This window comes from Tamandua tetradactyla, chromosome 24 (assembly GCF_023851605.1).
Source record: "Tamandua tetradactyla isolate mTamTet1 chromosome 24, mTamTet1.pri, whole genome shotgun sequence".
Classification (NCBI taxonomy): domain Eukaryota; kingdom Metazoa; phylum Chordata; class Mammalia; order Pilosa; family Myrmecophagidae; genus Tamandua; species Tamandua tetradactyla.
The window spans coordinates 21,550,748-21,563,463 of record NC_135350.1 but is presented as its reverse complement, the minus strand read 5'-3'; the positions used below and the strand labels follow the sequence as shown (position 1 = coordinate 21,563,463).

Below are 12,716 nucleotides of genomic sequence, written 5' to 3'. Positions count from 1 at the left end.
CTATTCTGGAGGCTACTCTTATGCAAGCTTCAAAGATAATACTAATTGCCAAGGTTTGCCAAACCCCAACCAAGATCATTCCTGTTAACCCTAAAGAACACCCAGACTTTTTATTACAAAAGTTGCATGCGCTAAAGTTACTTTCCAGAAACCTAAAACCTTAGGTTCCTAGGCCAGATAAGTCCTGAATCCCAGAGGTGCCAGTATTTCCAAGAACATCAACCAGTTCCATCCCCCATCCCATATTTTTGCCAACCTTGTTCAACATGAAAAAAAAGTAAGAATGGACATAATCCAAATATCCCTAAAGATTAGGAGAAAGATCAAAGCAAAGGAGGAGTTTTAATAGAGAAGTTAGGATTTAACAAATGAGAATGACTATGAAATCTTTATATTGATATTTATTTTTAGTCTCCAGTATCTTAGAGCAGCTAAGGAAAAACGTGAAATTATGGAACTGTAACCCATATCACACTTTGAAATCTGTTCTATAACTAATTGTTAAAATGTACTTTGAACTTTCTTGCTTTTTTGTGCATGTGTATGTTATATTTCACAATAAATATGTTAAAAAATAAATGAAGATATTGCATGCCACTGTATTAGTTTCTTGTAGTCGCTATAACAAGTTATCATAAACTTATTGTCTTAAAGCAATGTGAATTTATACTGTTTCAGTTCTGGAGGTCAGAAGTTCTAAAATCAAGGTGTTGACAAGGCTCCATTTCTCTGGAAGCTTTTGTTTTCTTGTCTTTTTTAGTTTTTAGAAGCTGCCTGCCTTCCTTGGCTTCTGACTCCCTCCTGGTATTACTCCAACCTCTTGCTGCTATGGTCACATCTATGTACTTCTTGATCTCCTGCCTCCTTCTCATAAAGACCCTTGTTATTACATTGGGCCCACCTGGATAATCCAGGATAATCTCCCTGTCCCAGGATCCTTAACTTTATAATATCTGCAAATTGCCTTTTGCCATATAAAGTGCTTACAGAGGTTCTGATGATTAAGATGCTTATCCCTGGGGTGGGGGTGGGGCAATATTCAGCCTACCACTTACACTAAACTACAGATATTTGCATTTTGTTAGGAATATAAGGAAACTCATGCTCAGTCATCTGCTCCTTGGACTACAGATTATATTTTTAGTTCATCTGTAAATTATTGCAGGGCTACTATCAAATTCTTTTAGACTAGATACTCCAAATTCAAATACAGTTGAAGTTGAGTGACTAGACTAGAGGTATATTTACCCCCATAAAAGAGTATTTCCAGAATTATATTCATGTGCTTATTTTCCTAGATTTCTCAATTGATACACTGTTCTATTTCTAACAGAGTACCAGAATCACTCATTCAACAAATACTTATGAAGTATCTACTCTGTGATCAGAATATACTTGGCCCTGAAGATAAATTAATAAGCAAGATAAGTAGATTCTTGCTTTTGTAGACTTCACAGTTAGGCTCGTCTCCTCAAAACTCTTCATCACATAAACGTAGCTCAACCCTATATGACGTTCAGTACACATGAAAACCTACCTAGGTCTCATGAAGGTATTTTTTAAATCCTGGTTTCAAATATTTTCAGACATTTGTTTTGGTTCCTATTTCAGATTCTCCAAATTCAAATTTAATGTTGGAAAAAACATTAAATATTTTTATGTTCTTCTTTGCAGATTTTTCCTTTGGATCCTTTAAATCATACAATATTTAATCCTGAATTATTTCAACCACAGATGCCACTGCCAACAGGTAAGAAACTCCTCATTCTTGTTGTTCTGTTGTTTTGTTCTCACTGGTAGAAATTCAGGATTTACAAATGCTCTCTTTTACAGTGATATACCCAGAAAGAAAATGATAATTTATGCTTTAAAAAATAATCTTTCAACATACTTTCTGCACATGGTTTGCACAAAAATGTTTTCCTCAGTTACCTATTGTATGACTTACTATTGTTGCTAATATTTGTTAGGACAGCTCAGAAGGAATTTTTTTACTCTTAAGCTAAATTCTTTTTTTAAATTTTTATTGTGATAACATATATGCAACATAAAATTTCCTATTTTAACCACTTTCATGTATATAATTCAGAGGGATTAATTAATTCACAATTAAAGTGATGTTCAGCTACCATCACCACCATCCATTAGCAAAGCTTTTCCCTCACCCAAACAGAAGCTTCATATCCATCAAGCATTAATTTCCCTGGTAATCTGTAACCTACTTTCTGTCTCTATGAATTTGTCTGATACTAAATTCTTGATGATTTCTTCAACAAAATAAGGCCTGTCTTTTTCTCCCAGTCATGTCGCTGGGTTCTCATTAACCTCTCTCTGCTTTGTCCTGGACTCGCTCATGGAGCCATCTCTACTTTTCAGTTATCTTCTAAAATCTCTTATCTGACAGCCTGCTGTGTACCAGCCAGTATGCTAGGCACTGGGGAAACAAAGTGTACAAAAATTATAAAAATCATCTCAGTAGAAAAATTCCCTCTTTAAAAAAGCCTTTAAAAACTTTGCATTCTGACCCACTGGATAAAACTCATGACAATAATGCTTCATTTCTAACATGACCATATTAATTTTCCATTCACAAATTATTTCATCTTATATAAGCGATAAAAAATTAATTTCATTTAGCCTCTTTATTGATTGATTTGTATAGAAACTTTATGTGATGGCTCTCTTAACTTTCTGTTTAGCTCCTCACATCACCAGTGTGATTTGACAGATGTTCAAAAGCAGTGTGAGTGACTTATGGAAATTTTACATAAAACAGAGAGTGTTATATCACTGAAGTGAAACATCAGGCTATTTTCTTTCACTTGCACTTATTCAGGAGACATGATTCAAATTTATATCATTCTCATTTAAAATTACTATTGTAAGGGAAAGTCATGTGTGTGAGGGTGGGTATAAAGGAATTCTGTATTTTCTCCATGATTTTTCTATAAACCTACAACTTCTCTACTTAAAAAAATGCTGTGGTACTCTGGCATTCACTTTATTTTTTTTTATCAAAATGCTTTTCTGCATTTTTATCTCTAGTATTTCTAGGAATACATGGAAAGTAAAAAATATGTTTGCTATACTTTCTCCTTCACTGGCAGAAATTGTATAACATGGGCCTTTCTCTATCTACTCCAAAGAACGTACTTTTTTAAGGTTACTCATATCTGCGATCTTGAGAGGTGCTGTCCAATTTGAACTCTAGGTCAGCTTCCTGTGTATAAATACATGTCTTAGTAGTTTCTGTGCTTCCTGTGCACTTTTTTTTACTCTGGGGTTCAAAATCTTTTATATGTTTTTAGTATTAATGATTTATTGGAAACATCAGAACTTAGTTCTGCTCTCAGAAATGTACACATTTCCATTTAAGGCCTGTGAATGTCAAACAGTATCCTGATGAGGATGTTTTCTTAATGATTTTTATTTCTTCAAGTTTATGGACATAGAAATGAGATTATCAGAAACACCATCTCAGTTTGTAGTCTGTGTTCAGAGCTTTGTGCCATAAAAATTATTTTGCCATAATATTAAAAAAGTATTTTTAACAATAGTTGAAAATCTTATTTTTCCATCTGTTATTACCTCATCATTTTTATCAGTACATTTTCTTTTGCTGTCAGTCCTGTGTTGTAGTAAATAATCCAGTTTTTGTAATCTGAGATGTATGAACATTTTATTCACTTTTTCAATGAGTAGAGAAGTTATCTAAATCATTTTTGTAGTATTCATATAGATTGTTTTATCTAATACATTTCTTAACATCTAAAAATCATCATTAGTTTTACTACATTTTGGAAATTTTATGCTCTATCATACAACTCTTGGATCTATAGCATTAGGCTGTCATTTAAGATTCTCTGCATAAAGGGATGTCACTTTTATGACACAGAAATGTGGCCAGAAGAAAATTAACCTTAAAGCAAAGCAAATACATGCATATAAAATCTAATATTCTAATTGATTTAGCTCTTGGTGTGTTCACTGAAGGAAAAAAAATGTTATTTCAGTAAAAAAATTCCCAGACCTTGGAATTTCATGTTTTTAAAGGAAATTAAATCATACAGCAAAAATAATAATTAAAACTGCAAAAATGTTTAAGTTTAATGTAAATGGAATATAGCAATCTCCTCTATATTTTTCATCACATTTTTTTCCAAATGTTGCTCTTTTTTAGAGGTCTTTTTTTTTTTAAATGTTATTTTTTTTTAATTGTGGGAAAATATACAAACATAAAAATCATTGTAACTGTTTTAAGTGGACAATCCTGTGGCATTCGGTACATGGACAATACTGTGTAACTTTCACCACCATATATTTTTAGGCCATTTTTATCCCAAACCAAAACTTATAGCATTTAGCAATAATGCCTTCCCTACTCCCTTCCCCCTATCCATAACCATTATTCTGCCCTCTGTCTCTATGAATTATCTTATTATAAGTATTTCATATAAAAGAAGTCATACAATCTTTGTCCTTTTGTGTCTGGCTGATTTCACTCAATATGATCACTTGAAGGTTCATTCATGTTGTAGCATGTACCAGCTCTTCATTTCTTTTGTGGATAAATAGTATTCCATTATATGGTTATAACACTTTGTTTATCCATTCATCTGTTGATGGACACTTGGGATGCTTCTACCTTTCGGCTGTTGTGAATAACACTGTGGTGAATTGATGTACAAATATCTGTTTGAGTCCCTGCTTTCACTTCTTCTGGTTATGTACCTATGAGTGGGATTGCCAAGTCATATGGGAATTCTATGTTTAACTTTCTGAGGAACTGACAAACTGTTTTCCACAGAGGCTGCACCATTTTACATTCCCACCAACAATGTTCGAGGGTTTCTGTTTGTCGCTGTACTTGCCAATACTGGTTATTTTGGTTTTTTAATAATAGCCATAGTAGTGGGTGTTAAGTGGCACCTAATTGTAAGTTTAATTTCCATTTCTCTAATGACTAATGAGGTTGAGCATCTTTTCATATGCTTATTGGCCATTTGAATATCTTCTTTGGAGAAATGTCTATTTAAATCCTTGGCCCATTTTTTAATTGGGTTGTCTTTTTTGTTATTGATTGTAGCAGTTCTTTATATATTCTGTATATTAAACCCTTAATTTGGAAAATGATTTCCAAACATTTTCTCCCATTTAGTAGGCTGTCTTTTTACTTTCTTCATAATGTCCTTAAAAACAAAGTTTTTTTTTTGAAGTCTATTTTAACTATTTTTCTTTTGTTACTTGTGCTTTTGGTGTAAACTCTAAAAATCCATTGCCTACTACAAGGTCCTGAAGATATGTCTGTTTATTTTCTTGTAAGAGTTTTAGAATATTAGCGCTTATATTTAGGTCCTTGATCCAATTTGAATTAATTATTACATATGGTGAGAGGTATATATTCTTTTGCATGTGGATTTCCAGTTGTCCCAGCACCATTTATTGAAGAAAATGTTATTTCCCCATTGAATGGACTTGGCCTTCTTTTTTTTTTAAAAAAAAACATAACATACAAACATGAACATTCTTACCATGTGATCATTCCATTCTTGGTATGCAACCAATAACTCACAATATCATCACATAGTTGTATATTCATCACCATGATCACTTAGAACATTTTCATCAATCTAGAAAAAAAAATAAAAAGAAAAAAGAAAAAAATACATACATACCATACCCCCCCATCCCCTTCACTGATCACCAGCATTTCAAGCTACTAAATTTATTCTAACATTTGTTCCCTGTATTATTTATTTATTTTTAATCCATATGTTTTACTCATCTGTCCATAAGGTACGTAAAAGGAGCATCAGACTCAAGGTTTTCACAATCACACAACCACATTGCGAAAGCTATATCATTACACAATCATCTTCAAGAAACATGGTTCTTGGAACACAGCTCTACATTTTTAGGCAGTTCCCTCCAGCCTCTCCACTATATCTTAACTAGAAAGGTGATCTCTATATAATGCGTAAGAATAACCTCCAGGATAACCTCTCGACTCTTTGGAATCTCTCAACCATTGATGCTTTATTTTGTCTCATTTCTCTTTCCCCCTTTTAGTTGAGAAGGTCTTCTCAATCCCCGTGATTCTGAGTCCCAGCTCATTCTGGGATTTCTGTCCCACGTTGCCAGGGAGGTCCACACCCCTGGGAGTCATGTCCCATGTAGAGAGGGGGAGGGCAGTGAGTTTCTTGTCGTGTTGGCTGAGAGAAAGAGGCCACATCTGAGCAACAAAAGAGGTTCTTTGGGGGTGACTCTTAGGCCTAATTTTAAGTAGGCCTAGTCTATCCTTTGTGGGGATAGGTTTCATATGTACAAATCCCAAGACTGAGGGCTCAGACTAGGCTCTCTTGCAAAATTCGAATGGCCATAGATGTGTGGATTTATCTCTGGGCTCTCAATTCTGTTCACTCCTTGATATGCTCATTTAACAGTGCAGAGGAATGCATTGTCATGAATATGTCTGTTTAAATTGTCCTGCAGGTTGTAAATTAGTAGTGGGAAAATATTTCTACCTCAATCTCTTTTGCTTCTTTATCAAAAATTAAAATTTTAGTCATTGGGGGGAAGTTGTAAATGGCAATTTATTTTCTAAAAGTAATTTAAAATTCCCAGGAATAATTTCAAACAGACCAGAGAGGATAATTTCCCTAAACTGAACAACATTGGCCAGTCACTCCTGGTTTTTCCCTTCCTATGTATTTTTCACTTCAAATTCAATTATTTTCAACAGACACCCCTATAAATTTCTTGAATAATAACAGAAAATAATTATGCATTTTTCCTAGAGTTCTCTAGCTTTATCTTGATTCTATTATTATCCTAAAGGAAAACGAATAATCTTTAAAGTCATAGCTTGCTTTTAATTTCAACCTGAAGTTTTATCTCTTCTTCATGAGTTTATTTATCCAAAATAATAGAGCTTGAATGTTTACCTGAGAGGCAGTGGAAATTAAAATGGACAAAGAATCATTATCCTAGAATTTTTTTAGCACCAAATATCTTAATTTATATTCAAACAAATGAGAAAAAGCGTATGTCTTTATTTCAAAATTATGGGTTATTATACTGTTGACATAAAAGCCAGCTGGGGAATTTAGGGACTTTCTCATATTGAATAAACAAATTTATTGAATTTGTAAAATTTGTATTTATGCTGTTAGAGGTTCTGATTTTTCCTTTGAATTTCCAAAGTCAGATAGAGTTGATATGGATTTAAGCTTCTTTTTCCCTTTATGATTTTATAGTAATTAATCAGCATATGTCTATCTTTGATTAAATTGTTATTTTCAGGATTTTATAAAATGCTTATGCTGTTTTAGGACAGAGTTTACATGAGAGCATAACTTTTAAAAATTTCAAATAAATGTCAAGAGCTATGGGTTAATAAGAAAAGTCCACCATATCTGATATGACAAATTAAGTGGTGGTGGCAGTGGTGGAGAAACAAACCAACCATTTAAGGAATGAAGACAGTGCTTATGGACTCAGGCAAGGGAGAGGAAGAGAAAACATCGTGTAAGTAAAAGCAGGTAGCCTGAGTTCCGGCTCTGTGTATTTTACCCATGTAGGTTCTAGTTCATTTCCCTCTGAATTTACATTAAGCACTTTCTTCTTAAGAAGGCACCCAGAAATGGAAAGTAGTGTCTAATGATGTGAAGGCAATAGAAGATGTCATAGAGCCTAGGAAGGGGTTGCTGCTTTTAATTGGTTCATTTTAAATATACTTTGTTAGGAGATTAAATTGTGAAGGTTATCAACTTCATAATCTTTGTCAGCCATCACGTATTTTGTTGAGTTGGGTGGTGTGCTATGGCCACTCAACAAACATTTATTTATTTTGGCTCTCTAAATGTGTTTAACTATTGTGAAAACAGGGTAAATTGAATATTTTAAAAGGGAAGTAAAATTCTTATTCTTATGGAATTTTAGCTAGAAACTTGAAATAAAACCACTATTTGTAAAGATAATTTCAGTTTTTGACTTGCATTATATTTTATAGCAAATTTCAAGAAGCCTCTGTTTGTTGTTTTTGTTTTTAGCAGATGGCCCATATCTTCAAATAGTAGAGCAACCTAAACAGGTAAGAAGATAAAAGGCGGTGGGACTTTTTCTTTAGATTAGTAAGTCTAATGATAAAATCATACGTGCTAAATAATAATAAACGAATTTTATGAAGGCAGTAGCTTATCTTGAAGCCTAACAACCTGCCGAATTATATAACAACTTTATTAGCCTATCATACAATTCACTTATGCACACCTTACATTTCTCTTAGTCATTCTTTAAACTATCTTGAACCTCAGTACATAAATCTGTAAAGCCCTAGTTAATTACACATCCTTGGTATTCCACTATCTTTACTAACTTATCTTACCAGCCGCTCCCAGGAAAGGCATAGGTTATCTCTGCTCATTTTCATTTATAAGGAAATATGCATACATGCATTTCATATACGCTCAGTTACATCGATCATGCATGCCCACATGTCACCCGCATAGTACTTCTTAGCTTTTTTCCACCCATTAGTAGCTCTATCCTTTTCTGTTCTGTCTTCAGAACATGTAACCTAAGGTGCTGAAAGTTAGCAGTGGGAGATAGAGCAAGTATTACAGTGGATAGATGAATTCTCTTCCCTCAGGTATTACCTTTAGACTCAGCCTTTTTGGAGTCATGAGAGAAGCATTTTATTTTATCGGTTCTTCTCTTACCACTGGATTCTTTAGAGAATAGCAGGGAATTGAAGTGGCCTCCTCCTTGCATAATTATTTCTTGGAAGTTGAATAGGACCGGTGCTTTGAAAGAGAAGGAAAGAGAATCTAATATTTTCTTATAGGAGATTTCAATTGTCAGGGGATAGAGGTTATGGTATCATCCCCCACAGAGTGAGAAGGACAGTCAGTAAAATCTCTGACCAGATGTGTTCACCACATTCGTGTGAGGCTAAGGACACCTATGTATGCCCTCTTGCAGTTACATTACCCAATACCTTTTTTAAGTGTTCATTTTAATAGTTCAGGTGAGTGACTGTAACACTTTTGCATTGTGTAACATTTTAACAAGTGTCGGTCAAGAACTTAAAAGTGTACATTGTGGGTACTGGAATCATGGCATTATATATGTTTGGATTGGGTCAAAAGTTGAAGGATATAAATACCTTATCTATGACAAAACAGACTGTCATGTTGAAATTATATGAAAGTTTTTGTTGTGGGGACAAGTATGCCACACGAGGCTTTGGGACATTGTTCTGGTTGAGGATGAAACACCCTGCAAGCCAGGGTGACTTTCCTTTGCTTTACCTCCATGTCCAGTTCCATAGCACTGATTTCTCCCAGGAAGTCAACCGTTCTCCCAAAGAACTCCCTTATTGGAAGTTTGTCTCCTAAAATTCCACCTAATTGTCTGGCATCCTGGGAAATTTTCTAGCTTGGGTAATCAGTGAAACTGAGAAATCAACTAAAATTTGTCTCCATACCAAAGTATGGTTTTCACATATCCATTTTCATAAGCATTATACTATAATAAGAATTTTTTAATTTATTTCCTTATCACAGGCTCACTAGTCAAAAGAAAAAAATGACAATTTAGCTGAAGGGTGAATTACTTCAAAACTCAGAATTTAATTCGCTATATGTGGATGCATAAAAGCTCATATGAGCAAAATAATGTGTTTACCAAACTAATGTTATTTTAATGTCTGACTCCAGTGAAAGTAAGTAAGAAGGTTGAATTTAAATCAGACTTTCTGACCGGATGAGTGCAGCCTTACCTTTGAGGTTGATGACTCATTTTAAACAAATGGAGCTACTGAGATGAATGGCTGTGGATTGGCAAACCTTTAATCTCAGAAATTTAGAATCGGAAATACATTCAGACCGTGCATTTGAAGGCATCTGACTTTCCTAAAAAAAAAAAAAAAAAAAAAAAAAAAGAAAGAAACAGTTATAACTTTCCATCTTAGGTTAAAAGTTCCTTTGCAGTAGATATTAAGGAATGCCTTTTTACTTTTAGTCTTTTTTATACCACTCCCAATAGGATATACAAGTGTATATGTGCATATTTTTCCAACTGTCCAAAAGGAATTCGATTATTTAAGGTAATGAATTGCTTTACTAAAAAAAAATTTAAGTAAAGTGAGAAAAATATTCTTTTTCATCTCCTGGGCCTCTTTACCACAGACTTTCCCCAGCTCTGACAGAGATGAGTCATAGCACATATTACTAATCTTTAGGATATCCAGTTCTTTTACCTATTATTAAGTGTTGATTATCTAATACTATTAGTTTAAAAACGAAGTTGTGCTTAGATCTGTTAATAGTCAAGTAAATCTGTAGCATTGATCTTTTTGGTTAGCCAGGTCTGGATACTAATTGTTTTGCATGCGGTTGTTTTTTCACATGTTTAGAAATTTTATTTAATTATTAAAAATAAACCAACAGCCTTGCCTACAAAAGATGTAGGGCTGAATCTCTATCTAACTTTTTTAACTTGAGTTTTGTGAGAAGTAAAGCAGAAGAATTGCTTAGAAAGAACTAACCTTACCTGAGAAGGCTTTCAAATTAGGATTGGAATCTCCTAAGGAGCCATAAGAATTTTAAGTTCCACCTTCATTGACTTGACCACACACTGCAAACCTGTGGGTAACTTGAGGAGTTTCCCAGACTAGCAAATGAATTTCAGTCTTAGTCATCCATAAAATATGCTTTAGAATCGATCCTCTTTGGAAATGATCAGGTTCTCAGAGAATAGAGGCATAGTTGCAGATTCTTTGCAGAGATTTAAATTAGTTCAAGGTGTCTGGACAAATCAGAAACTGTTCTGTAAGAGTCTACTAGGCAAAATGAAATGTAGTGCAAACCAAGAAGGGAAAAAAAATTTATATTGGTTCCTGAAGTCAGAGCTGTTAACAAAACCTTCGTGTTTGCTAGAGCTCTGTAGTTATATGATTGTATAAGCTTGAAACCTCCACTAGCAAGTACTGAATGTGGGAAGCTCCTGATGACCTAGTGATTTAGCACTGTTTAGTTGAAGTCAGTCCCACAATAAAAAGAAATGAAAGGTGAGGCTGGTCCTTGATGAATACTAACATGTTGTTCTTTTCACCAAAGGGTGCATTTTTAAAAAGTAGAAAAAAACAAGAAAGACCTTCCAGTTAAGTAGCTGTACAATTATAACTTACTAATATTACCACAAATTGATGACATCAATATAAAGTAGTTTTACGTTGTCTTTCAGGAAATACAATGAAAGCTCCCTTCATATGTACAGAATTGTTCTTGTTTTATTCTTTGTATATAAATATGCATGCTATAATTTAGTTTAACAAATCATAAAATGTTTAAACTTGAGAGATAGTCTGGTCTAATTTTCTCATTTGTGTAAATGAAAAAAACATGGCAATTATGTGTTTATCAGCCCCAGTAGTTCACATAGCAAAAGCTTCTAGTTAGCCCTTTATTGATTGGCAACACTTATAAAATTCCTGGGTTATCAGTAATATTTAAGGGGATAATCTAGTTCAAAACCAGATCATTCAGGTTCATTAGCATATCAAGCATGTGCTTGATCATATCAATAACCTTAAAATTAACATTATCCTCTGAACTTTTGAGAGAGGCAGAGTCTATTGTAAGTTGGGTTCTGCAACACTGATGTCATATATTGAACAATTCATTTACTGTATTCATTCCTGAACCAACTGTAATCTGAGGAGCTCAATGCATTTCTTTAAGTAAAAGTCAAAGAAGCATAATTTTAAGGACTATGGTAACATAAAACGCTTGATAGAAGCAATTTGATATGAGAAAGCTCTGATTCATACAAGCCAGAGGATCATGTCGAGTCCAAAGGCTGAAATTCTCCTGCAGTCTCTAAACTCTCCACATATGACTGGCTGGTTTAGCCTGGCATTTCAGCCACATCTCAGGACGCACGGCTCAGTTAATCTCAGTGTTCATAGTAAGGTGATGGGAAAAGTGATTCTCCTTTACAGAGGCTCCTTTCACAATTTTTAATATGTTTCTCCTTTCTTCAGATACTTATAAAAATGGAATACCTATAACTTTGTCACTATAGTGTTTTATAAGTATTTCTAAAACTTGTTGACTCTTTGCTCACCTTTGCAGAGAGGATTCCGTTTCCGTTATGTATGTGAAGGCCCATCTCATGGTGGGCTTCCTGGTGCGTCTAGTGAGAAAAATAAGAAGTCCTACCCTCAGGTCAAGGTAAGTTTCAAATATTCTTTTATGTGAACTCTGGAAAATTTGATTTTCGAGGAATGAAACCAGCTGTTTTAATTGAATACAAATTAGTTTTCCCTGTAAGCCGAAGTGTTTGTGTGATTATTATAATTTTTAATAGAAATTTGTCATTTAATAATAGAGATGACAGCTTTTAAAACTTTAATATTTCCATTTAGTAGAAATTAATTTAATGGTGGCCTACAAACTATTTCTCAGCCATCTTAAAGGTTTTTTTCAATTGTATTCTTCCTGAAACTGTTTTTAAGTCTTTTAAAGAAGTACTTGATTTTTAGCTCTTTAAAAATTTAGTGAAAAACAAAACAGATAACTGAGTGTACAGATTATATAATATATTATTTAAGATCAAGAATTCATATCCAGACTCTTTGATAAGCTGCGTGGTTTTGAATGGTTATTTGACACTTCTAATCCTCAGTATCCTGAAACATAAAATGCAGAAAT

General features: G+C 33.8%; 1 protein-coding gene across 5 annotated transcripts in view; it reads left to right on the top strand.

The window, feature by feature from the left end:
- The window catches only part of NFKB1 (nuclear factor kappa B subunit 1), a 166,094-nt gene that overhangs the window by 60,787 nt on the left and 92,591 nt on the right, over nucleotides 1–12,716 (top strand). For 4 of the 5 annotated variants that reach the window (XM_077142675.1, XM_077142673.1, XM_077142674.1 and 1 more), the window contains 3 exons: nucleotides 1,675–1,750; nucleotides 8,052–8,092; nucleotides 12,138–12,236. In XM_077142675.1, the coding sequence (XP_076998790.1) occupies nucleotides 1,675–1,750; nucleotides 8,052–8,092; nucleotides 12,138–12,236 (216 nt within the window). The remainder of the gene's footprint in view (nucleotides 1–1,674; nucleotides 1,751–8,051; nucleotides 8,093–12,137; nucleotides 12,237–12,716) is intronic. The other variant, XM_077142676.1, reaches the window with a different exon arrangement.